The 23963-nt window shown below is 39.1% G+C and overlaps 1 protein-coding gene across 9 annotated transcripts in view; it reads right to left on the reverse strand.

Moving 5' to 3' along the window:
• The window catches only part of OSBPL8 (oxysterol binding protein like 8), an 83762-nt gene that overhangs the window by 44431 nt on the left and 15368 nt on the right, over positions 1–23963 (reverse strand). For 2 of the 9 annotated variants that reach the window (XM_064701975.1, XM_064701971.1), the window contains exons 1-4: positions 10207–10305; positions 4875–4911; positions 1886–1978; positions 1021–1152 (exon numbers count right to left, since the gene is read on the reverse strand). In XM_064701975.1, coding sequence (XP_064558045.1) covers positions 1021–1111 — 91 coding nt within the window. In that variant the 5' untranslated portion in view covers positions 1112–1152; positions 1886–1978; positions 4875–4911; positions 10207–10305. Of the gene's footprint in view, positions 1–1020; positions 1156–1885; positions 1979–4874; positions 4912–10206; positions 10311–10443; positions 10463–23963 lie in introns of those variants that run through there. The other 7 variants (XM_064701974.1, XM_064701970.1, XM_064701968.1 and 4 more) reach the window with 6 other exon arrangements.

Here is a 23963-nt window from a genome sequence, read left to right on the forward strand (position 1 = left end):
CAGATTCAGCACAGTAACAACTGTCTTTGTTTCAAAGTTATTTTCTTGTCTAATAGAACTGAATGGGACAACAGGAATGTGATTCAAAGTGACCTAAGCCACTGCATTTATTACTTTGAAACACCAGTGTCATTACTCTTGCAAAGCAAGCTATGGTAGTTAGGGAGAGTCATACCAAAACCAGGTAAAAATATAAAACCATGTCAGGAACACTACTCATGAAAAAAACTAAAGGAAGCATGGATGACTATTATGGCTGCCAACAGTAAAAGGGAAGAGAACATCAATTTTAAAAGCCTGAAGTTTTCATTAAGAACTTCACATACCCCAGGAATAATGTCCAATGATTTCCTGAGCAACAAATGCAAGTAGTTTCAAATGCAAATAAGCACAAGGAGACCAATTATTGCTTGTTTTTTGTTTCTTGAATAGTCTATCAGCATGTCAGGTCTACTGAGTTTCTCTTTCCATCCAATCAGTTCTCATGGATGCACAGAGTTTGTTTTCAACGGGTTTAGCAAGGCAGAGGGACTTCTTGAAGGCTGGCAAAAATTAGGGTTCAGACTTTTCTTTTTTTTTTCTTTTTCTAAAGAGAAGGACCTTTCAGTAGAAGTAATTTAATTACTTCTTTGTTATTGAAGTAATTTGAAGTATTTTTCCACCAAAGTTCCACTTATGGTACATCATAACACTGCTGCATAAAGACACAGCTTGAATACTGAGAGAAGAACATTACTGTGGGTTTTACAGGACTACACAAATAATCATTTACCATCATGTGAACTGCTCTCCCATCAAACAAATTATAGCATGCCTTAATAAACTAGTGCATCACATAATGTATTTTTCCTCTTTCAGATTAACACAAAGATACAAATAATTACACAGAAAATTCCAATATGCTTTCTTCCTTACCTCTTTATTGTAAAAGTCGGTGATTTTGAACCAATATTTGGAACATATAATTAATGTTAGAATTTAAGTTCTTTAAAACCTCTGTAAAAAATAACTTTGTCTTACCATGACTCTGGGCACTTCCTGGACAGAGAGATGGCTGAAGTAACTCTTTGGTTGGAGTAAAATAGCCTTCTTTTCCCTGGTGCTGGTTCATTTTTCCTGGAGTTATAGGCCGGTCATCACTGTTTGTTACCACTGCTGAAATACAAAATGGATGCTCATTCAAAGATGTTATGTGCTTGTGCATAGATTTCTACTAAGAACTTCACTGCTGTTTATGAAACTGGTATTCAACTGCTCTGTTGCAAAACCTTTCATTCTAAAAACTGAGGTTTTCAAACCAGATATTTGCTTTGGAGAGGATGGCAGACAGAAGCCAGTAAGACTGGTCTAAGACATGAGGCAAAAGATGAAAAGTTGGAAAGGCTGATACTCAATAGAGATACAGCATTGAGCTGTTGCTTATCTTCTGAAATACTTCTTTTCTTTGCCACTTTGAGATAGCTTTTGGTTTAACTAGCCTCAACTCAGCCAACCCATGAAACAACTTGCCAGATCAAGCTGTACCAACATCCCAGAGAGCTAAGATCAATGTCTGTATATACATCACAAGAAACAAGTCTTAACAATACAAATCATGTACAAATTCTGTCAAGGCAAAGGCTTAAAGCAGAAGAGTCACTCTCCTTGAACCTCATTGGTCAGAAAGACTTGTCTGGTGTCTTCCTACCTATTTCTAGGATCACCTGGCCAGCCATCCTGTTTTATAGTTTCTGTACATTTTGTTAAGCTGCAGACAACAAAACTGTACCTTTTTTCATAATCAAAGAATGACTCTGTAACACCTGTTGTGTGAAAGCAGATATACTGACAACGTGCTCAAAGAGGGAAACAAGCAATATTTACTAAAGAAAAGACTGGAACTTACAACACAGATGATTTTAAGAGTTCCCAAGCTTTCCTTAAAAGTTCAGCAGAAGATTTGAGTCAAACCAAACAAGTTCTATTCTCTGGATGGACTCTGCAAAGTACAAAGGCCTTCTTAGCTTTATCACTACTCTTATTACAGTAGTGGAAACATTTTGCAGCAAAACCTGGAATGAACACAAAGCAGTATGAAAAAATAAAAAGGTGCCTGAATGTCCAGAAGGGTGAGGAAGATAGTGGAGGGTCCAGAGCACAAGTCTGATGAGGATGGGTGAGGGAGCTGGGGTTGTTTTGCCTGGAGAAAAGGGGATTCAGGGTAGACTTTACCGCTCTCTACCACTACCTGAAAGGTAGCTTCTCCCATGTAGAAAGTGACAGGATGAGAGTGACAGCCTCAAGTTGTGGCATGAGAGGTTTAGATTGGACATTAGAAAAAATTTCTTCACCACAAGGCTTCTCAAGCATTGGAAGAGGCTGCTCAGGGAAGTGTCACCAATCCTGGAGGTATTTAAAAGATGTGTACATGTGGCACTTGGGGACATGGTTTAGTGGTGGACTTGGCAAGGCTGGGTTAACAGTTGGACTTGATGATTCTCAAATGTGTGTTCCATCCTAAATGACTCTATGAAGAATGCTAGGATTGCAGTACACCCACCTGTATTATTTTTCTACATCAGATAAGCCATCTAAAGCTTAGTTATAGATTCTCTGCTCCAGAGAAACTATACTCCATGTGAACTGCTGCTGAAGAAAAATATGTAAGGAAATGGACAAGGGAGGCAACCAGCTCATTTTACCAGTTCAGAACTCAAGTCCATCAGTGCCAGAAGTTGGTATTTCAAAGCAGTGTCTGATTTTGCTCTTCTTGTTGTACCAACTAGCTGTTTATTGTTCTGCAACTACAAGTAAGGGAAAGGGGGGAGCAAGTCAGTTGCTGAAGTCTTGGGAAGAGACCATACTGCAGAAGGTCTTGTATGTGAAAATAAAAGGGGGTAAGAAAGCAGCTGTTTCACAGGTTTGCACAAAATGGGTCGCTGCAAGGAGAGTGAGCTATACTTGTTTTAAAGATTTAATGTGTACAGTGCACTGAAGGAAGACCAGCTTTCACCCTTTTGACAAGCCACTGGCCACTTAGCTTCTGCAGGGATGGGATTTCTCAGCCTGCTGTGCTCTGCAGGTGCCCCCACCAGCCCCTATGCCACTGCAGCAGGTGACACCGTGGGCTCCACTGCAGGAACTGCACTAGCAACTCTCCCCTGAGTAACCTGTGCAGAAGGCTTGTTTGTGAGCAGGCACCATGTAGCACTTCTAACTCTTTTTTAAGCTTTGATAATTCCAAAGGTTTCTTAAAGCTGTCACAAAGCAGTTATTTCTCAGGCAGAAGCTGCCAGTAACCTGCAGCGTAAGCAAGCTCTGCACACAAGTGCTGCTAAAGCATGAGCTACATTCAGCAGTGGGGACTCAGTCACACTAACAGGACTACAAGCTTCAAGCTCACTGTAAAATTCATATCCCTTCATCAGGAGTCAATTAGGTCCTGCAACAACTCCTAGAACTGCCAGAAAGGCACTTTTCCTACCAGAGTTTATGTATCACCTAATATAGAATAGCATATGGCAAGCACTTCATATGCCTGGGTATTCAAGGTGAACTTCTTAAACCAGGTGGGTTTTTGAGAAATTCCATCTAAAAAGCTGAAGAATGACTGGCAGGAGAGGTTTTTAATCTCCTTTTTATATAAAGCAGCGTAAAAGTACTAAACAAATGGAAATAAATCAGTTAGGAACGTAACTATTCACACCATAGCAGCCACTAGGAGGAAGTTGTCCCCCCTCCTGCAAAATGCCTCACCCTAACACTCAGACATTTGCTCTGAGGTGAGGGAGAAGACAAGGCATTATTTTAGAGAAGAAACAGCAAATAGTAAATATCAAAGCCTCCTTGTGACTCCTTAGAGGTCACATTTCAATACCAACAGAACTGCTGAGAGTTGAAAAAGACATACTTTGTTCATGTTCATCATACTGGTCATCAAATTAGTAATACAAAAGTTTGTCAGTACAAGTCATACCTTAGAAGAAATATAAATTTACAGCCAATTTATTTCAGGTAAAGCTATGAAAAAAAAATCTGGAGAGTCAGATTCCCACTTCTGTTTCTATAATGAGCCTGTGAAAGTGTCTGCGCTACTGAAAATAGCACAAGGACATCATATACAGGAAAATGTTTACTACAATTCAATTCAACATTGTTTTTTAATGTCTATAACGAGCTATGTCAGCTAAGACCACAACTTCTGCACAGATTTCTCACAGAAAAAAGAAACAATTTGTGCCTGCACCTTTCTTTTTCCTACATACACAAACTCTTAATCCCAGGCAAAATTACTCTACTTATCATACTATCATACTAATGCTCACAAAACAATGGCACCAGTAAGTCTCTGGCTGCAAGTAAGCACAAATATACATATGAAGTTTCCCCTAGCACCTCACCAGATCCAATCCTGAAGAATTATAGTATATATACACCTGTTCAATTCTGAATATGTAAAATTATTGAAATTAAGGGAACCTCACATAGCACTAGAAATCAACACACTCAAAAATAAAACCTTTTTCTGAACCATTACTTCCATATCTTTACTATCTGTGCTACAATAGCATTTTAAAGTTTCACTTCAAACTCATAAAAACAGCCTTTTCTCTTCCAGATAAATAATATAAAAGATTTTTTTCCTGGCCATGACTGGGAGAGGTGAAGAATAGACTTTTCCCACTAAAAAAATAAAGGTTACAGTAGGGAAACTTTTGTATGAGTGGTATGCCAGGCAAAATACTTTTCCAACAGCAAATTTTAATCACACTTCAACTTCTCAATTATGATAAAGAAGAAAACTTAGTATTTATCCCAGCAACTATATGCAAAGATATCTATTAACTACTACAAATATATGTGCAAACATAATGTAGGAGAGAGGAGTCACTTACTTGATAGTTCAGGAGAGTCTCTGTTCTCACCATGATGCTGTGTACACATACAATTGAGGAATGAAGAACAGCAAACATACAAATCCAGGCCAGGAAGAAGCAAGTGCACAAAAAGCAGCAGCAGCAGCGGGAAAGAAGGACAATGAAAACAGTGTTAGTTCATAACTAAAATACAACATGCACCTCAGTGCCAAAGGCAAGACCTCCAGAGACTCCACAGTTCAGAAAAGTTGAAGCAACAAATCGGACAAATATGCCTATAGGAAAGCCATTATTAGAAGCCATCATTAGGAAACAGCAGCTGCCTCAACCACTTCTTGTGAGTGGAATCTCTCCAGCAGCAATTTAGTGCTCCTATGACTTGACACACAGCATTTTTAAAGACATCTTAAGCTGGAGAGGTTTCAAAAAGACTGAAGCTCTGAAAAAAGCTGAAATAACACAAAATGTTTCCAAAACCACTCCATTTTCAGAAAAGTGTTTTGGAAGGAAAAAAACCTTTAAAGCCATAAGTAATGTGCAAGCACCTACTAATGCTAGATCCAAGCCTAACTGCTTTTTAATACATCCACAAACTTAGAAGCCACAGATTCAGCTCATCTACAAACACAGGTAACATTTGAAATTGCTTAGGATGCAAGACAAACAGTGCAGTTTTAAATTTAAGAGGATATTTTATATCTAAGTATTTCCATAGAACCAAGTTGCTTAGAATTTCTCTCCCACTGAATGCATCAAATACAGGCACTAAAGGAGGGTAACTACACAGTAATATCCTGTAAGCCTTTCTGATATTTGATCTGGAATATTTTTAAAATCCTTGCTAACAAAGACCACAATCAAGGCTAAGATCCCACTGTGCTCAGCCATGTACAGATAAAAGGCAAATTCCACTTATGTCTTTACGGATTTACTGCATTTGAAATCTGTGAATAACAGAAAAGGAGAACACAAGAATACTGATCAGCACGAACATTTTCTCCTTAAAAATAAATCCAAACATGACATATCTTCTATATCCCACATAAAAAAATTGTACTCCATAAAGTAAATTTAAAGAGGATCCAGTCTTGTCTCTCTTGTAAAAAAAGAAAAATCATAATCAAAATCTTTGCAAGCAGGAATCTTGTCTTGCACTCCTGACCTTAAAACACTGATTTTTTTTTTTATCCCTCACATCTGCCTAAGGGTGTTAAATTGTAAATTGACACTGCAATGTGCAAATGCAAATGAATATACAGCAATTGCAGTACACATCGTTGGAAAGATGAGGGAACCCCTCTTTCACAATTCTGCACTTTCTGGAACAGGACTTGATTTATCTGGAAAAACTGAAATAAAATATAAGCACACTTGGCAAATAACCTTCTATTTCTGCCAGAGACTAAATTCAGGTCAAAGAGTGAAACCCATGAACTTACCAGACAGATCTGAGTAGTAGAACATGCAATGTATTCAAGAATTCAATGGCTTTCATGGCAAAGTGTTTATTCTTAATGCACAGATAACATACTGCAGACTAGGAAACTGTTTATGTTCAGACTGGAACTCTCCTACCCTATGCTGATTTTAGATTCAAGAGAACAGCGGCTCACAAGAGAACAAGAAGCCTGCAGAAACTATACAGACATCCAGCAACTGACTGAATTGGGAGCACAGCTGTTCAGCACTGGGCTGCTGCACAGCAAGAGAATGGAGCTGGAAAAGTACCCTGTGAACAGACAGGATCAGCAGTACCTGAGCTCAGCCAGATGCTCCCTGGCAGTGCATTACTTACGTGTGCAGGAAACAAGAGGGAAAGGCAGCGCAGCAGGTCCTGTCTCACTGCCTGCCCTGCAAGCAGCCCTGGCCAAGATACAACGTGACACCAGAGAGCAGGGCAGCCTGTCACCCGAGATGGCAATGCAGGGGCTTTTCATGTAAATATTTTAGCATTGCATGGTTAATCCTATGAACTGGTACAAACAGCTCCTATGCCAGAGGCTGAAACACAAGCCTGTCTAATTCTGTCCTCTGTCTTCTCCAATTGACATTCTGTTTACACACCAAACTCCCTCTGTTGCTGCTCAACCCTCTCTCTTCATCAAAGGTATTTGGGTCTGTGTATTTACCTAAAACCTGCAGACTATATATTTCTAAACACTGGTGCAAGATGTTTAGGCACTGAAATAAGACTGTTTTGGTCAAAAAGACCTTTTCATTTTCCAATGGCCTATTGCACCTCTATCACCTGCAATTCGTATCACTGCAGACTAAGGTTCCAAACAACTGAGGGAACAAAACATTACCATTTTACTACTTCAGGGTTTTCTCTGAAAAGAATGCTCTCTGGACATTCCTGTCCATCACCACCCACAACTCTTATTCAAAATCTAGAAAATTAAGAGAAACATATGTATATTCCCAGAGGCACAGCCTAGCCTTCTTTTCCCATTATATAATTGCTGACTTTGATTACAGATTACAGAACGAGTCCCCTGACAGGTTCTCAACACTACATGCTCAATTTCATTTCTACAGAGGCACAATTACTTTAAAATTTTGCTACCAAAATACATGAAGCCTAGTCCTCCTCCCAGTAAAGTTTTTGACTAAGACCTAGAAGTAAAACCAGCAATATAAAGTATCACATGAGACAGCAGCTATAATTGTTTTTATACAAAGGCAGCTTACGTGCTTCAAAAGAGCACTATTTTTAGATGTTCATTTCTCAGAAACAAAGCTTATAACAACTGCTGCTAAACTTTAGGTTATATCTGCCAAGTTCTTCTAAAAAACAAAAACCTTTTCCTGTTGAATAGTAGGGTAAAAGCAAAAGCATGTGTCACGCCAGCATGTGTGAATCTTTTATCACAAAAGTTATTTTAAAACAGTATTTTTACAATCAAAACATACAATTAAATTTTTAATAGTTTAAATGAACATTCTAAAGCCAAGTTTGAGTTTTCACCTTGCTGAAGACAGACTTTCCCTGAAGGCAGTCTCTGATACATGTAAACCATTGAAATTAATCCAGTCAGATTAAATTCAGGACCACTGACCCAACCTACAAATCTGATCAACAAAAATGATTCAATGCTTCAAGGAAAGAAAGTACTTTTATGTCTGATGATGTATTAAGTAACAAGGACTGACACTGACTGTACAAGTTCTATCACAGGCAAATTATTTATTAAATGTATGTCTCAGCAAAAATTAGAAGTGACGAAAAATTTCTAAGAATTTCTAACAGTTTATACCATACATATATTTCTAAGAATTTCTAACAGTTTATACCATACATTTCCATGTAATGTTCTAAGTTCTGGGGAAGTGAGACTTGATTACATTATTATTTTATAGAAAAGTAGACAAAAACTGTTCTCAGACAAGAACTCAGAGCATCTATTATTTTGCACTGTTTTAATGGTGTCAGACTACAAAAATAGCCGAGCTGTCACAGCCTTTGTCTTCAAATTTATATTCAGTACATATCAACCTAATTGTGAGACAGGAAGAGCATTTAATATGAGACTTTTCTCTGTTTACTGATTCTGGAAAGGAAAAAGCACAGCATTAAGGCCTGTGATCTCTTTGTCTTTTGTTCTTTAATAAGTCAGCCAAAAAATGAAATTAGAAAGCTGACACTTCTAAACAAGGTTTTTTCAGATACCTCCTAGAAAGATCCCAAAGGATTTAAAAGTGAAGAAAAATTTTGCTCAGTATTCCTTATGCACATTACAACATATGTATTTCATTCATTTTATCATGACAATGGAACTTAAAAAAAAAATTTAGATTGCACCTAAAAGTCTGGAATACTGAAAAATTTTAAACATGATTTCAAAAAAATTACATTTCTGGGAAGGATTTGCATTGACTAAAGGTCTTCAAAGTGTTTATTCTTAATGTACAGGTCTTCAAAACTACTGGGCCAATCTCTCTTAAAATACATATGGTATTTTTAATATTTAATTTTCACTTCTTTTACTATGATATACACTAGGCTGTGTATTAAGACTACCAAATAAGCTTCCAAAAATGTTTTTAACACTTGCAGTGCAACACACAAAACTTGACATTGTAACTGCAATTTAGACAATTACCCCACTGACTGATATGTTGATAAGAAATGCTTAGACTAGCCTAGTACAATACATCATCACTTTAAAAAAAAACTATTCTGAGATGACACTTCAGAAGCATATAGGATGAAAGGCAATCTATCCTTACACAGCTTTTTTCTAAAGCAGTCTTGGTAAAACAGAGACTCATTTTGAGGAACTTTCTTAAGATCATGCTCTTCTGAAGGAATGTCACAAAAAGAAAAGTAGCACATCTTACATTACTTTGAAGTGTTTTGTAAACTGGTACTTTTTAATGTATTTTGAGGAACAAGGAGGACAGCAACTGAACTGACAGCATTTTTTAAAAAAATGAAAATACCCTACTGCACAGTTGGCAGTTGATACTCATAAGTATTCTGCATCTGGGATATAAATGCATAGGCCATGCAGCAAACCAATTAATTTGTTCATTACAGAAAAAAACCAAGAATTTTCTTAACACGCTCCAAAACAGTTTGTCTCCAAACTCACCACTTAAGATAAAAACAGTAATAAAACACTTGATCAAGGTAATAGCTCCATGTAGTAGTTCAGTATCACACATAGAGTTTGCCAGTAATGAGGTGTTAAATTTGACCTTCGCCTCAGTTACAGAAAAACATATCCTATTTTGCCTTTGGGAAGCAGTGCTTTGGAAACTATAAAACATTTCCTGCTTCAGCTATTAAAGTACTTCTACACGACACAGCTTGTGGAAAAACTAAACTCTTGTATAATTTCAGCATTTATGATGATGATGAAGCACAACAGTACACACTAGCCTTTCCTGTTTTTAAATTGTGCTTAGAAGGAGCTTCATTGCCTCAGAAATTTTATAATCAGTACACATTATCAACTCTTACACCTCAAGATTACTGTGATAACATATAATTATCACTCCTTCTGTCTTTTCTGCTCCTCATTCCACCAAGAACATTATTTTTTCTATTGTCCATAATCACTAACTAGCAAAGTGCCAGTTAGACTGAGAGGAATACCTTTTTTCTCTGGGACTCTGAGACAAAATCCAAAAATCAAATCCAAAATCTAAAAGTTTTTTGACATTCAGCCCTCCTGCCATGAGAATCTAATAAATGATACATGATACTACATAATATTCCAAATGTATTCACCAGAAAAGTATCAATTCAAAGCAAAAGTGAACAGATTCAAGTAATTTAATCCTCTCCCTGCAAAAGCATCTTCACAGTCGTGTCACTGCACAAAGGCACACTTAAGTTACTCACTGAATTTCTATCCAGCTCCCCATCAACCGGCACGTTCTCCATGGTGAGAGGGCCTGTTCTCTGTCTCTATCAGTTAGAGTTCTTCCATCCTGCTACTCGAGATCCTAGAGAAGAAAAGAAAAATGTAATAATTTAATTGCAAGGGCTGAAATCCACTAGACAGCCATACTTTCTCTCCCCTCCATTTTATGAGGCTAAACAGTCTCACATGGTAACAACCTCTGCGTTTTACAGTACCTTGCAAAACATGAACATTTACCCAGAGAAATCAGCTTAGGAATGGAGAGAATAGTTTCAGATAAAATGGCCAAAACAAAAACTACTCACAGAAACAAGCACTTACTTCTACAAATAAGGAAGAGTTATGCAAAAAAAACAAAAAAGAAACCCACAGGTTTTGCCCTGTATTTCCCGTTGTTCCAGAGTTCCCAGCAGCACACCGCTCCTCCCCTACAGGCATGTGCACACCAACTGTTTGGGTACAAAACAAAGCTATTCTGGAGCAGCCAGAGCTGAGGGCTTCCCAGCTAACACCAGAAACACCAGCAAAACCATGTAGGTTTTGCAGAACCAAAACAAAAAATTAAATAAGTGCAAGGCAGCACCTTCTGTGGCACAGCGGGCACTCCTCTAGGGGTCACCACACACAGCGAGAAAGCAATGCCTCATTCTCTAGGCATTTCCTATTTACTTTTTTTTGCAAGAGAATGAAATCGACAATGAATCCTAGTATCCACAGCATATTTAAAGGCATTAGCGAGACAAGCACACACCCTGGAATCAAGCAAAACTCAGTGGAAAAGAAGTGTTTTAACCACGGATTTGTTAAGCAAGTTTCAGGAGAGGCGTGGATCAAACTGGGATGCCCGGTGAGATGTTCAGCCAGAGCCCATAGCTCTGTCTCTGTCCCACACCTCCATCCAACAGGAGAGCAGGGGATGAGGGGCTGTGCTTACCTGTTTGGAGCAGTGCAGTTGGTATCACTCAGGGACAAACCCTGAGCTCCCACCCTTCACAGAGCCGTGCTCACTCTGCCCCTCCTGCCAGCCACAGCAAGTGCTTCCGCACAGAATCAGCCCAAGGACAATTTTCTTCTCTGCTTTTGTCTTGGGTGGGGTGAGGAGGCAGGAAGCAGCTAAATTACAAACTCAATTGCTAAACCAACACTTGTGCAAAAGCAGGGGTAGCACAGAGATGGTGATTTTTTTTGACACTATAATGTTTGCATATTGTGTTTAAACTCCACATCAAGGTAAAAGCACATTTTAGTAAAAACAGATGAAATGAAGACAGAAGGGTGAGGCGGGAAGACACATCACAGTCCCTGCAGGGAACCTGAGGAACATCCTGAATGCAGGAGGATGGGAGAAAGGCAAACAGATCACCAGAATACACAAGATCTTCTGGTTCAAGGTCTGTCCCAGGAAACAGACACTCATGAAAACAAATGTCACTATAAAGAATAACCATTTATTCTTCTGCTCTCCATGTTTTATTATAATTGGGATTTGGGTTTGTATTATGTAAAGCAAGTTAGAATTTTCCCTCAGGAAAAAACATACAGTATTAATACATTCTAGGTAATTACTATAACATATGCCAGTAAACCACAAAAGGAACCATTAAAAATAGCTTAACAAAACAATTGTGTGCTAACAAAACTGCAAAGTTAAAAGTTTTCTATGGCTTAGTCCAATGAACTAAGTCCAATGACTTAGCCCAATGAGGAGGACCTTGCTCAAGCACCTGAGTGATTAACTGAGGTGGCACATAATTGGGAAGCACGGCTAGATGCTCTCATGTAAATTAGAAACAGTAGACATCTGAAAGGAGATGACTACAAGTTATTAATTTGCATTAATAAAAGGAAAGATGCCATTACCACAGAAAGAGGAATTCACCCTGAAGCTCTGTTTCCCAGAGCAGCAGGCACTGCAGCCCTTACCTTCCACAGCCAAACATGAGATGCAGACCTGGGTGATGATTTTTGATGTCTGTTGCTTCTCATCTCTCCCCCACACACCCATTTTAGGTTCTCTTATTAGCAGGAAATTCAGCAACACCAGACTGCATGCATATTCAATTTGCAGAAACACCAAAGTCTTTTAAATAGGATGAAAAATGAGTGGCATTACAAACAGATGCAAGCACTGCTATTTAAAGCAGGTTTTCAGCTTTTTTTAGTTACACAAACTTGCAACCATACTCAAGTTATCCGAACGAACAGATCTTTGCTGACAGGAACATTCAGCCTAAAACACTTTTAACCCATTTTTATACTTAACATTTTTTAACTCTTCATTTTTATTGTCAATGCTCCTGATGTATTCCGCTCCTCCATCTGCTCACATGATGACAGCCTTCCTTATCTAAGTCTCAAGAGCAGCAGCATCAGACTGGTACCCAATGGTCTAAATCTCAGCATTCATGATCACTTGTGGTCCCAAAGACTCAATCCAGCATGCTCCTAAAGGCTGCAGAGAAATCTTCTGGGAAAAGGAAGGAAAAAAATTCTACCTGCTCCTGTTTAAACCGTAAAGCAGGTGCAGAAATGGTTAAGGACTACCTTCCCCCAAACTGTTTAGCTTATGAGTAGACAGCCAGCTTGCCTTATTTTTCCTGGCAAAATGAAGGCTGAAAGTGAACAATATTGCTTCTGTTATATGCCAAAATAAATACAAAGGAAGGAAAAGGGCTCTCTCAGCAAAAGGATACTGCCAAAGAGTCAAACAAGTATGAAATTGGAGAACAGATTTATTTTGAAAATTACAGAATGCTTCTAACCATCTGAGCCCCAAGGCTTTGAAACAATTTTCCAACCAAGGCTTTGAACCAATTTTCCAGTAGGGAAGGGGAAGTTTCTTATTTGTAAATGCAGCCAGGTTATTATGAAGGGTGATTCCACAAGCAAGCTCTTTTCTACTTCAGCTAATCCAACCATTAGATTTGAAAATACGACCCCAAATGCATCATTTTATTGATCTAGGGGTTTTTCTAGCTTTTGGGGAATGTTCATGACATGCTTTTGCTGCTCTCTGTTACATTCACAAGTGTTTGCAGTTTGGTCAGCTTGAGGTTTTAATTAACAAATGGTCCTTCACAATATTAATTCTTAAAAGCCTAAGTGCTCAGACGGGTACACACAAAATGAAATTATTTCAAAATGACTCTGTAATGACAGCCAGCTAGTCAGCTATTTTTCCTTTATAGATATCGGATACAAAGGCACACACAAAGGTATTACTTTAGAGCACTGTACCAATCAGATAAATCCTGTCACAAAATAAGCTCTTTCTCTCCAACTGTGAAGAAGGTTGAACAAATCAGAAATGTATCTTCAAAGCAGAAGGGAAATGTTTTCCTCTCATCACACAATCCATAACCTGTCCTGTGAACACTTGGAGTCCATCTTATTTTTGCTGATGACACCAAAGTGTGTGGTGCAGCTGACAAGCTGAGGGAAGGGGTGCCATCCAGAGGACCTTGGCACCCTTCAGAGTTGGGTCTGTGTGCACCTCAGGACATCAGTTCAACAAGGCCAGATACAAGGTCCTGCACCTGGGCTGGGGCCACCCCAGGACAAATACTTGCAAACACAAATACCCAAGGCTGGGGGGAGAATGGGTTGAGAATTTTCTTTTCCTGAGGAAAAGGAATTGGGGATACTGGTGGATGAAAACTAGACATGACCCAGCAACATCTGCCTGCAGCCCAGAAAGACAACGTATCCTGGGCTGCACCAAAAGAAGCGTGGTCAGCAGGTCAGTCCACCGGGTCATTCACAGATCTACTTCACTTTCACAATGTTCACATTTGATATTAGAAAAAAATTCTTTACTGTGAGGGTGGTGAGGCACTGCAACAGGCTGCCCAGAGCAGCTGTGGATGTCCATCCCTGAAAGACACTTAGATTTTTTTGAGAGCCTTGGTTTGAAGGCCAAGGAAGTGTTCAAGGCCAGGTTGGGTGGGGCTGTGAGCAACCTGGTCTAGTGGAAGATACGCCTGCCCATGGCAGGGAGATTGGAGTTACAACATTTTTAAGGGCTGTTCTAACCCAAACCATTGTGGGGTTCCATGGTTTTAATAGATTGCTTCAGCCATTGGTAGTTTTTGTAACTATTTGGTTGTCAGTTCACTGGACCTTGAGAATAGGAAAATCCTCCTTAGATCTTCCACAGAAGGGAAAAAAAAATGCATCAATGAAAGCTACTACTCTGCATGAACAGGATCTTTTCTAACTATCTACACACATACATGCTAAAAAGTCCTATGGGAAGAGGTAAAAAGACAACTCCCATCACTAAAAAAAAATGTCAAAAGCCATAAAATGGATGTCTCAGTATTGTGCTGTTACCCAATATTCTCTTAGATACAGGTACACAACCACAGATCAAAAGCTGCACAACTTAGGTGCCATGGCCATGAGAGAAACTGTGGTCACAAGTTTTTGTTCAGTCCTATAGAGATCAGTGAAGTGGATATGACAGTGTTCTGCATTGATTTATTACCTATTCTCTGTTAACCAGATTACATAAACTTTTATTGCAGGGTATGTTTAACTAGATAAAGGGGTTATTAGGCAATGCAAGGCCCCTTTTCTGCCAGCATAACAAGAGCTCATCACCAAACATGATATTTTTTTCTAGACAGAAGAGAGTTTAACCCTGACACCATGGCAGTAATACGATTGGTGGTATATTTATAATATTAAATTACAATCCAATTCACAAAAGCACTCTTCCTCCCCTTCTCCCACACAAGATTAGCTTCAGTTCAAACACTTCACTAAATCTGGAGAGTTTCATCAAGAGTCCCGAATGTTCCCACACAAATTCCTGAATTTCAGTCAGGTGCAGCCACTAAGTGCAAGTGGTAGAGATGACCCCTGAATCCAACACATTTTCTTTTTAGTCAATGGCCAAGTTACTTGGACACCTGCACAGTGTATTATACAGGCAGGTTTTAGCTGACTTCCTAAGGAGCATCACCTAGGGTCCCTAGAGAGGGCAGGTGCACTGCAGCGCCGTTTGGTGACCTGTTCCAGTGTCACAGAGCCCTCCTGCACTCCAGCACCAAAGCAGCCCCACCATGCCCTGCCCTGGCTGTCTGTGAAATGGATGCTGCCTCCTGACCCAGCCTTTCCAGAGGGGAAGTGCCCTCCTGGGCTCAGACCTCCAGACTGACCTAAGCTCTCTTAGATGCCTGCTTTCTTTCCCTAAAGCCTAAAAGAAGTAGAAGCATTTAAATTGCTCAAGATGAGTATCAGATGAGAATATAGTGTATTTTTTTAAGATGACACAAGCGTAACAATACATTTACTTTAAATGTGGCAGCAAGTAAAGGCAAGGCATACTAGGAGAAAAGAAAATGAGTTGTTTACATTGATGTCAAGAAGGATAAAAATTCACCTAGGTCTTTGCTGGAAAGCAGAATCACAACAGCACCCAAGAAATGCTATTCCACAGGGAATCAGAGAATGGTCCAGGTAGAAAAAAATCTCTGAAGGTCATCTTGCCCAAGTCCCCCTTTGCAGAAGGATGTCTAGACAGCTTTTGAATATCTCCAAGAATGAGGACTACACAAACACCCTGGTCAACCTGTGCCAGTGCCTGGTCGCCCCTCCAAGTCAAAAAGTGTTCCTGATACTGGGATGGAACTCCCTGTGTTTTTGTTTGTGCCCACTGCCTCTTGTATCATCACTGAGCACCCCTGGAAAGAACCTGTGTCTGCCACTTTTACACCCTCCCTTCAGGTATTTATACACATTGATGAGTTCACCCTGAGCCTTCTCTTCTCCAGGCTGAACAGACCCAGCTCTTCCAGCCTCTCCTCACACAAGTGATGATCCAGGCCTTTGATCATCTTCACAGTACTGGATCTGTCGAGCACATCCACATCCCCCCTGTACTCAGGAGCCCTGAAGAGCTCAGATGTGAAGAGCTCAACAGTGCTGAGCAGAGAGGAAGGATTGCTATTCTCAATCTGCTGGCAGTGCTTTCTCTGAAGCATTCAGGAGCACCATGTATCTTCTTTGTGGCAAGGGCATGTTACTGACTCATGTTCAGCTATCTGTCAGGAAAACCAGGTGAACTCCAGGTAAGCAATTCTACATGGTCCACAAGGAAGCTTAAGGTAACTCTCTTGACAAAGGCATCTAAGTGCTAAAACAAACAAAAAAGAACAAGTTTCATAGATATTAAGATTTAACTATACCAGTTATAGCTACCTACAACTCCTAAGAGGTATAGGATCAGTTTCAAGAGATTAAAGGAAATCTGTACCCAAAATCTAGCAAGGGTGATCAAACAAAGGCTCTCAAAAAATCTAAGTGTCTTTCAGGCTGTCCTATGAAGGCACTTTCACTTTGCTCTGTGCAGCAGGGGAGCAGCAATAGCACAGAAGGCAATTGAGGAAGCATGTCTTACTCTCAAGGCTCTTTGAATACAGTGCACCAGAGGAAGAGAAGCCTTCTGGTTGTAGCACAAGGCCACAGATCATCTTTCTCAGCTAACAAGTCTGCACACCAAGTACGCTTCATTATCAAGCTACAGATCAGGCCAGCTTCTTGCAAATGACACAGTGCCACTGCATGCCAAGTACCCTGTGTTTGCTGAGATCAGTTCCAAGAAAGCAAAGTTACTAGTAAAAATGGAGGAGAGGCAACAGGGTCAAAAAACCCAGTAAAAGATTTCTTTGTCTGGTAAACAAAGAAATCACAAGTTCTTCTTGACTCTCAAACTAACATTCTTAACTAAGAAGAACTCAGAAGAATTAGGAACTGGTTGTATTCTGCAATTCTAAAAGAGAAGTTTGAGAGCTGGGAAAATCTCTAGGTTCAATTCCTACTAATGTGAAGTCAGTCCAAAAAGGAGAACTTGACAAAACCAGTAATTATATAGAAGGCATAGATGGCAAACTGCATAGTTACATTAACTCTAAATTGCAATATATGAATACTCAAAAGTCTGCTGCAAATATAAACAAACCAGAATCAACAACTGCCTCAAGTTCCCCAAGTACACTGTGATCACTTAATGCTATCACCCACCAAATCTACCCTTATGAAACACTTCCTTCCACCCTGAGTTTCATCACCTGCCTTCTCATTTCCTGAATAAACAGTTCACATGCAGAGCAAGCTGTTTCCTCTGCTTCTGTATTGCTGTTTTCAGTAGGGAAAAAAAAACATCAAGTACCAAGCCACCAAAAAAGTGCAGGAAAGCTGAAATGTTTAAGAGCAGGACTTGAAAACATCTCTCATCTGGAAAAAAACCTGGCACAGTCCAGATATCTCAGCTATCTTTTGAGAGAGTTAGCTGGCAATGAAGGCCAAGGAAAGCATAACAAACTTCTGAATACACACTGCAACTTCAATAATTACTACCATAAACTGGGTTCCACAAACAAACTTGTCCTGAAAAATGAAGGAGTACAGAAAATATGGTAAGAGTCACATCCAGGTTCTAAATCCCAACATTCTCTCTAAAAGCTCGAGTTCCTAGGTCCTGGAGCTCTTTGCCACTGAAATATGCTTCAAAGTTCCCAAACTTATTCAGGTCTTCATGATAAGGAATCTGCAAGACTGTTCCTATGACTCAAATGAGTTGGTGGTCTTAATGGTAAAAATGCCTATTTCTTCACTTAAAAGTGCTCTAGTTATCTGCAGAATTATTCATTTTACCTCCACGAGCCATTTTTACCTAGGGCTCAGTCTAACTTTGGAGCATAAAAATAAGAGAGGCAATAAACCATTGATTTTGTTCATTCAAGAGAAAACCTATGAAGCTTCATAAAATATTCAGATTTTTTTTTTGTTTGTTTCATTGTGAAGTAAGCAAAGAAGATTTATTCAAACCTTTCAACACCAAATCTAGCATTGTATTTTTACATACTTTTTTGTTACTTTGCTACACTACTAACCAGCAAAATAGAACTAAGGGGGCATCATACACAACCATACAAGGTTAAATTGGCAAACGACAGTCTTGATTTTGAAGAAAAAAAGATGGACTAAAACTAAGTGGTTAGAGACATGACAAACCATATTCCTTTCAGAATCCCACCCTCTGATTTTCTCCCCCATCTGTAAAGTTACTAATAATAGTCTCTCACACAGTACTCTGTCATCTCCCATATTGGCAGATGAAGGGGCAGAGTGACACACTCTGCTAGAGACAGCTGGAAGGGTTAGGAGATTACCAGTCCTCCACACCTGGTCCTTACCACCTCTTTCCCCACTGTGACTGAGGTTTTTCTGAACTGCCTGTGGACCTGTCTGTGCAGGTGCTCCCTAATCCTCTTCTGTCAAGAGGAATCCCCACTACTGCAAATTATTTTAAACAGACGCTGACAAAATGTGAATCATTTAAAGTGGGCTAGGTCATGGGACTTGTGCAGGCCTGGCACAGCAGGGGTGAGGAACAGCTGAGGGACACCTCTCCACTCCAACCAAAGCAAAACAGCCTGGGTAAGCATGCACTGTGTTACAGCTACAGACTCCCCCAACACCAACTGCAAACTGCTTCAGGAAATGAAGGGAATCATGACAAGGCAACAGGAAAAGCAATGTTGTTGTAGAGGTTTTTCTGAAATGAAAAAGTAAGATGAGTCAGCAGAGATGTTTCCACAGACAAGATGGATAGGTAGCAGGACAAATCCTTCTGACACTGATGCCAAAATGGAATCAGTTGCCCTCCTGTGAGAGCAAACAGACCTGGATGTCTTCTGCATGGAACTTTCCAAAACAAAACACAATGCTATGAAAAACATTTTAAGAATATAAGAATTAATTAATTGTACTGAAAAAGCCTCTATAAGAGGATCTTAAAAGTCTACTTCAGTACATCAACTGATGCACCTAAACATTTTAGATATAACCAATCATAGATAAGCAATATTTTAAGTCTCATCTGCAGCTTAAGAATACAATTTACTCCATAAGGAATGACTTTTCAGAAAGCTATTCTGAGAGTATTTATAAACAACTGCAAGCAATCATACCATTACAGATCAATGAATTATGAACTGCTAGATGAGCCATATGTGACTAGGTGAGTACTTCTCACCTACTGCAAATAAAGTAGCAATGTGAGCTTCAACTACCCTAAAGTTTCTGTAACCCAGAAGCTGCAGTGATTTTGCTTGGACAAACAGGCACCAACACACAGACAGCACACTGCCACATCAGGTGCTGTTGCAGCCGACTGCCTAAATGAATCCATAAGATTTTCCATTAAATGAATAATATACTTCCAAAACTGAGCAAGTGCAAAGACCAATTTTCTAATGGCAATTCTACTAGGTTTTTAGTTCTTCCTTCACACTATGTATTTTGCCACCACTGAGAACTGAAAGGAATGCCCAACTTATTTTCAAGGGTGAAAGAAACCCTAGGGCCTCTTTTGAATTCTTATAGTTATTGAAAGGACACCTTAAGTGTCAGATCTTCCAAAGACCTACCAGTACAGGACCACTTTAGCGTATGCCAATGGTTGTTTCAGCAAAGCAAGAACTGAGATTACCTCTAGAATGAGCATCATGAATACACTTCACAGGAACCCAGTTAAGAGAGTAACTATAATCCTAACTTCTGCTCTAACCTGAAATAAAAACACCTCAAGTTCCAAGAACAAAAATATGAAAGAAGTCTTAACCCAGACAAACAAGTTTCAGCTGAGCTGTGTTGGCTGGAATACAGTTATGTTGTGTGGGAGGTTTCTAAACAATGGGCTTTTTACAGGCTTAAATACAGATATTTCAAACAGGAACCTTATGTTTATCCTTATGTTTATTCTCACATACAATTTAATTTTCTTATTTTAGCAGCAGTGTCTCTTCTTCATAATAAAACAGAGTTGATGACATAATAAATGACCTTTATTTAAATTTCTTTTGGCAAGTGCTACAAGGTAGCTTATACAAGTTCAAGATACAGGATATCTGTACAAGAATTTAAGAACAAAAGGTCAGAGTAGCCTACTGCAATAGAAAAAACCCTAGAAATCCTAACTTAAAGCAGTAGCAGGTTCAAACATGCAGCAATAGTATCTGGTTTACACATCATGGTTTATTAAAAAGCTTTAGAAAGTCTAATTTAGATTTCCATTGGTTATGCCAAGTTTGTGGGATTTTTTCACTCTAACACTAAAGTAAAACAAGCTGATGAACCCAACTTTGCTTTTTAGATGTCAGTGCTGTTCTACCTGGTCACAATTCAGGATCTTTCATAGGTTTTTCAGCAGGGTTGGTTTTTTATTTGTGTTTGTTTATGGTTTATGAGGTTTTTGGGGGGATTCTGGGGAGGAAAGCTGGAGTTTTTTGGGGAGGTTTTTCACTCCTTCAGGTTGTTCTGTGGGGTTTTTAAATACAGGAGAAAAATATTACAAATAGACTGCATACAAGGCTTAACAAGAGCTAGTGCTTTTAGCACCAAACATCCAAGCTTGTCTTCTGAAGCTACTGAGTAACTGCTGATCAACTTTGATTTGGAACTGCTGCAACAATCTTGCACAGCTTTTAGTTTAATAGGATGAACCAATAATACTTAAACAATATAACCACAGGAACTGTACAGTATTATTGCATTGCAGACTTGGCTAGTGATCTAACAATAAAGCTCTTGCTTACCTACCCATTTCTATATAATAAACTACAAGCTCCTGTGTACATTTCTTTGGGCAATGAGAAGCACCTGGCCAGCCACAACAAACAGCTGTGGACGAGTGACAAACATCATCAAGTGACAACTTATCTGCAATTCACAGCCCTCAGAAATCAGGTCGATATCACTGCCTAATGTAAGTCAGCCACTGCTCACACTATTTGCAACAAACAAACAAAAACAAACGAGCAAAAAATTATTTTTGACAGAGATGAAAATAGAAGTCAAGCCTTTCAAACATTACAGCCAGCCCTCAAGAACAGAAATTAAACATATTTGTTCACCAAACTATCCCATTTCTGAAGAGCAGAATGCTTTTTGCTCCCAGTACTGCAAGGAGGCACCAAGACTTTTTATAGCAAGAAGCACATATTATGAGGGCAATTTTAATGTTCTGCTTCAGGGACCAATATAAAAGATTCTATTTCTTCTGCTTCCATCAATTGAGAACGTGTCACAATTGGGATCAAGGGTTCTGTTCCTTGACAACCAGGGAGTGGTGGTAAGCACAGACAGGAAAACAAAGTCTTGACACTTCCTTGGAAGTTCTTTGAAAAGCTTCGGAGAAGAAAACAAAGAGAAAAAAATTACATCCTAAGCAAAGCATTATTCTGTTCAAGGCTAAACAAATATTTAATGGACAAGGAACATCTTCCTGCTCTTCCACCCAGTCTACTCAAGTACTGGGAATTCTCTTTTCCCTAACATGGTTTAATGGGGCCATCAGATAGCTTGAGCACCTGATTTAAAGTGAATACAATCCTCTCAGCTGTGCAATCCCACAGGACTGTGTGATGGGAAATTTGAATCCTGCCTCCCCACCATCCTCTATCCAGCCCCTCAATAATCAGCTAAAGGAGGCAATCAAGGGGCAAGACCCATGACATAGTTCAGGAATGCAAAAGACAGAAACAAATGCTGGGAAGGAGGGATGTAAGCTCAAACAATTTAAATTGCTATTTTGATGATAAATAAGGGAAAGAATAGTTCCAAGAGGGAATGCATTTCTTTATTTAAAGTAAAAAACCTACATCCTTGCCTTTCACAGGATTAGAAGATTGCAGTATTGTCCCCCAAACTGACAAGAATTATCAGTTAACAGCATTTTATAACTTACTTTCATATTTACAATCACACACAGCACCAAGATAACACAAGCTTAACTACTGAGATAATATTAGCATAAAGCAATTCAATACCCTGTATCTCTGCCAAAGCAGTCAACTACACCTCTGTGTATAATGTTACACATTTTATTCCCCTGAAGGCAGCTTACATGTGTATTTCCAAGTCTAATGTGCAGGAAAAGAACTAAGCACTAATTTCCATGCTTCACAAAGTAAATGGGGCTAGGCAGCAATCGCTCAGAAGCTGTAACTGGACAAAAATGCATGTCCCAACCTACCAGAGTGTAAGAGCGTGTTCCTGGGGCACCTTCCCTTTCTGATGGTCCCTTTGACACACTGCAGAGGTGACAGAAGGAAGAAAAGTGCAGGTACCCATTCAGATCCCTGCAGGAGCAGCTGTGAGAGTAAGTGTCAGCACACGCTTCCAACCGTGTGCAATGGCAAAAGGGGCAACTGGAGGACCCCGTGCCCAGCCCTTCCAATCCATTACTAATTAAGTGTGCAAAAACAGCTGTCACAGATACAAACCAGTCAACTTCAGCAGGTACAGTGCAGCTACAAGTAGAGTCTTTAACTTTTAAAAACTATGATTTGTCCAAGAAATCTTATAATGAACATGTAGGAAAGTGAAAATGTATTGGTTTGGGATTCTTTTTTCCAAAATTGTAAAACTAAAGCCTAAGCAATACTGATTTTAATAATAACAACAAACACGCAGAGTTTCTAATCTAAAAACCAGCTTGGCATACATAATCTTTCACATGAGAAAGGATTTCGTTCCTTCATTTTGTAGCCCTCAACAGAATTCAGAGAAGGATGAGCATCTATTTTTGATGATCACAACCTGAGAAAGCATACCATATCCCAGTAGTTCTTAATACAGTGGCATGTTTTACACTCCCTCCCTGACAGCTTCTAAAAAGTCTGTGAAATTCACAATTTCAGCTTTTTTGTATCTAAATTGATACAGACATGCAATATGAAATTAAAGCTTGTAACTCTAGGAGTGCTATTAACTTAATAAAATCCAGACTAAAAGTGAATAGGCAGCTAGATATTTCAAAGCCATTCATAAGCACCAAAATTTCAACTGAGACAACTACCTAACCAAGATAAGCACACAAACATTTCAGTTAGAGCATGAAGTAATAAGCAATTTCCCCCAAGAGAAAAGCACTATGCCAACACTTCACATACAATGAGAATTGACTGTTCCCAAATGTTGATAAGTATAATTAACCTCCTAACCCTGCCTTTGGCCTTGAACATTAAATGTGAATTCATCTTGAAAACCAATTAAAATGCTAAGCAGTCTGTCTGCTTTGGGACTGGAGAACAGCATTCAATCAAAAAAAAAAGCATAGCTCAATTGTCTCCTTAGACACCTTCAAGGATCTGTTAGCTGTTTTAGTAAATAAATAAATCACATTTTAACAAGAACTGAAAAATTCTTCACAAATATCCTGAAACATTTAAGGTTTATGAAGGCAAAATTGAAGGTTTAACAGGAAAAATAGCCCCAGAGAAAAAAGATAAAGATGATTTAGGTGGGCTGTGAAGTTTGATTTTGCCTTTTCATGCTATCTTTAACAACAGATAGTAATTGTACAGTACAGTTCCCATTCAAAGAGCTTAACTTCTCTCTCTCATTCATTCTGCCTTTTAGATTGCCTACTGACAAGGAAATCTACTTATAATTTATGTCACCCAACCTGCTTTTTTTTATGTCTGCCATTTTGAAATTAGTAGAACAACTAGACAGGCAGGAGGAACTGGAATTCTCATTTTTCTTTCTTTCTAACTTCTTCTTTCCTACATCATAGATATTTCCTCTTAAAAAAAAAAACAAACATGCCTTGAAATTGAAAAAAAACATACTTGCCATGAAATTCAGATGCATGTGACTCTGTGATGACCACATTTCTTCTCATAACTTTACTTCAACAGAAGGAAAAGCAGGTAAAGTGATT

The sequence above is a fragment of the Zonotrichia leucophrys genome, chromosome 1A (assembly GCF_028769735.1).
Source record: "Zonotrichia leucophrys gambelii isolate GWCS_2022_RI chromosome 1A, RI_Zleu_2.0, whole genome shotgun sequence".
NCBI lineage: Eukaryota > Metazoa > Chordata > Aves > Passeriformes > Passerellidae > Zonotrichia > Zonotrichia leucophrys.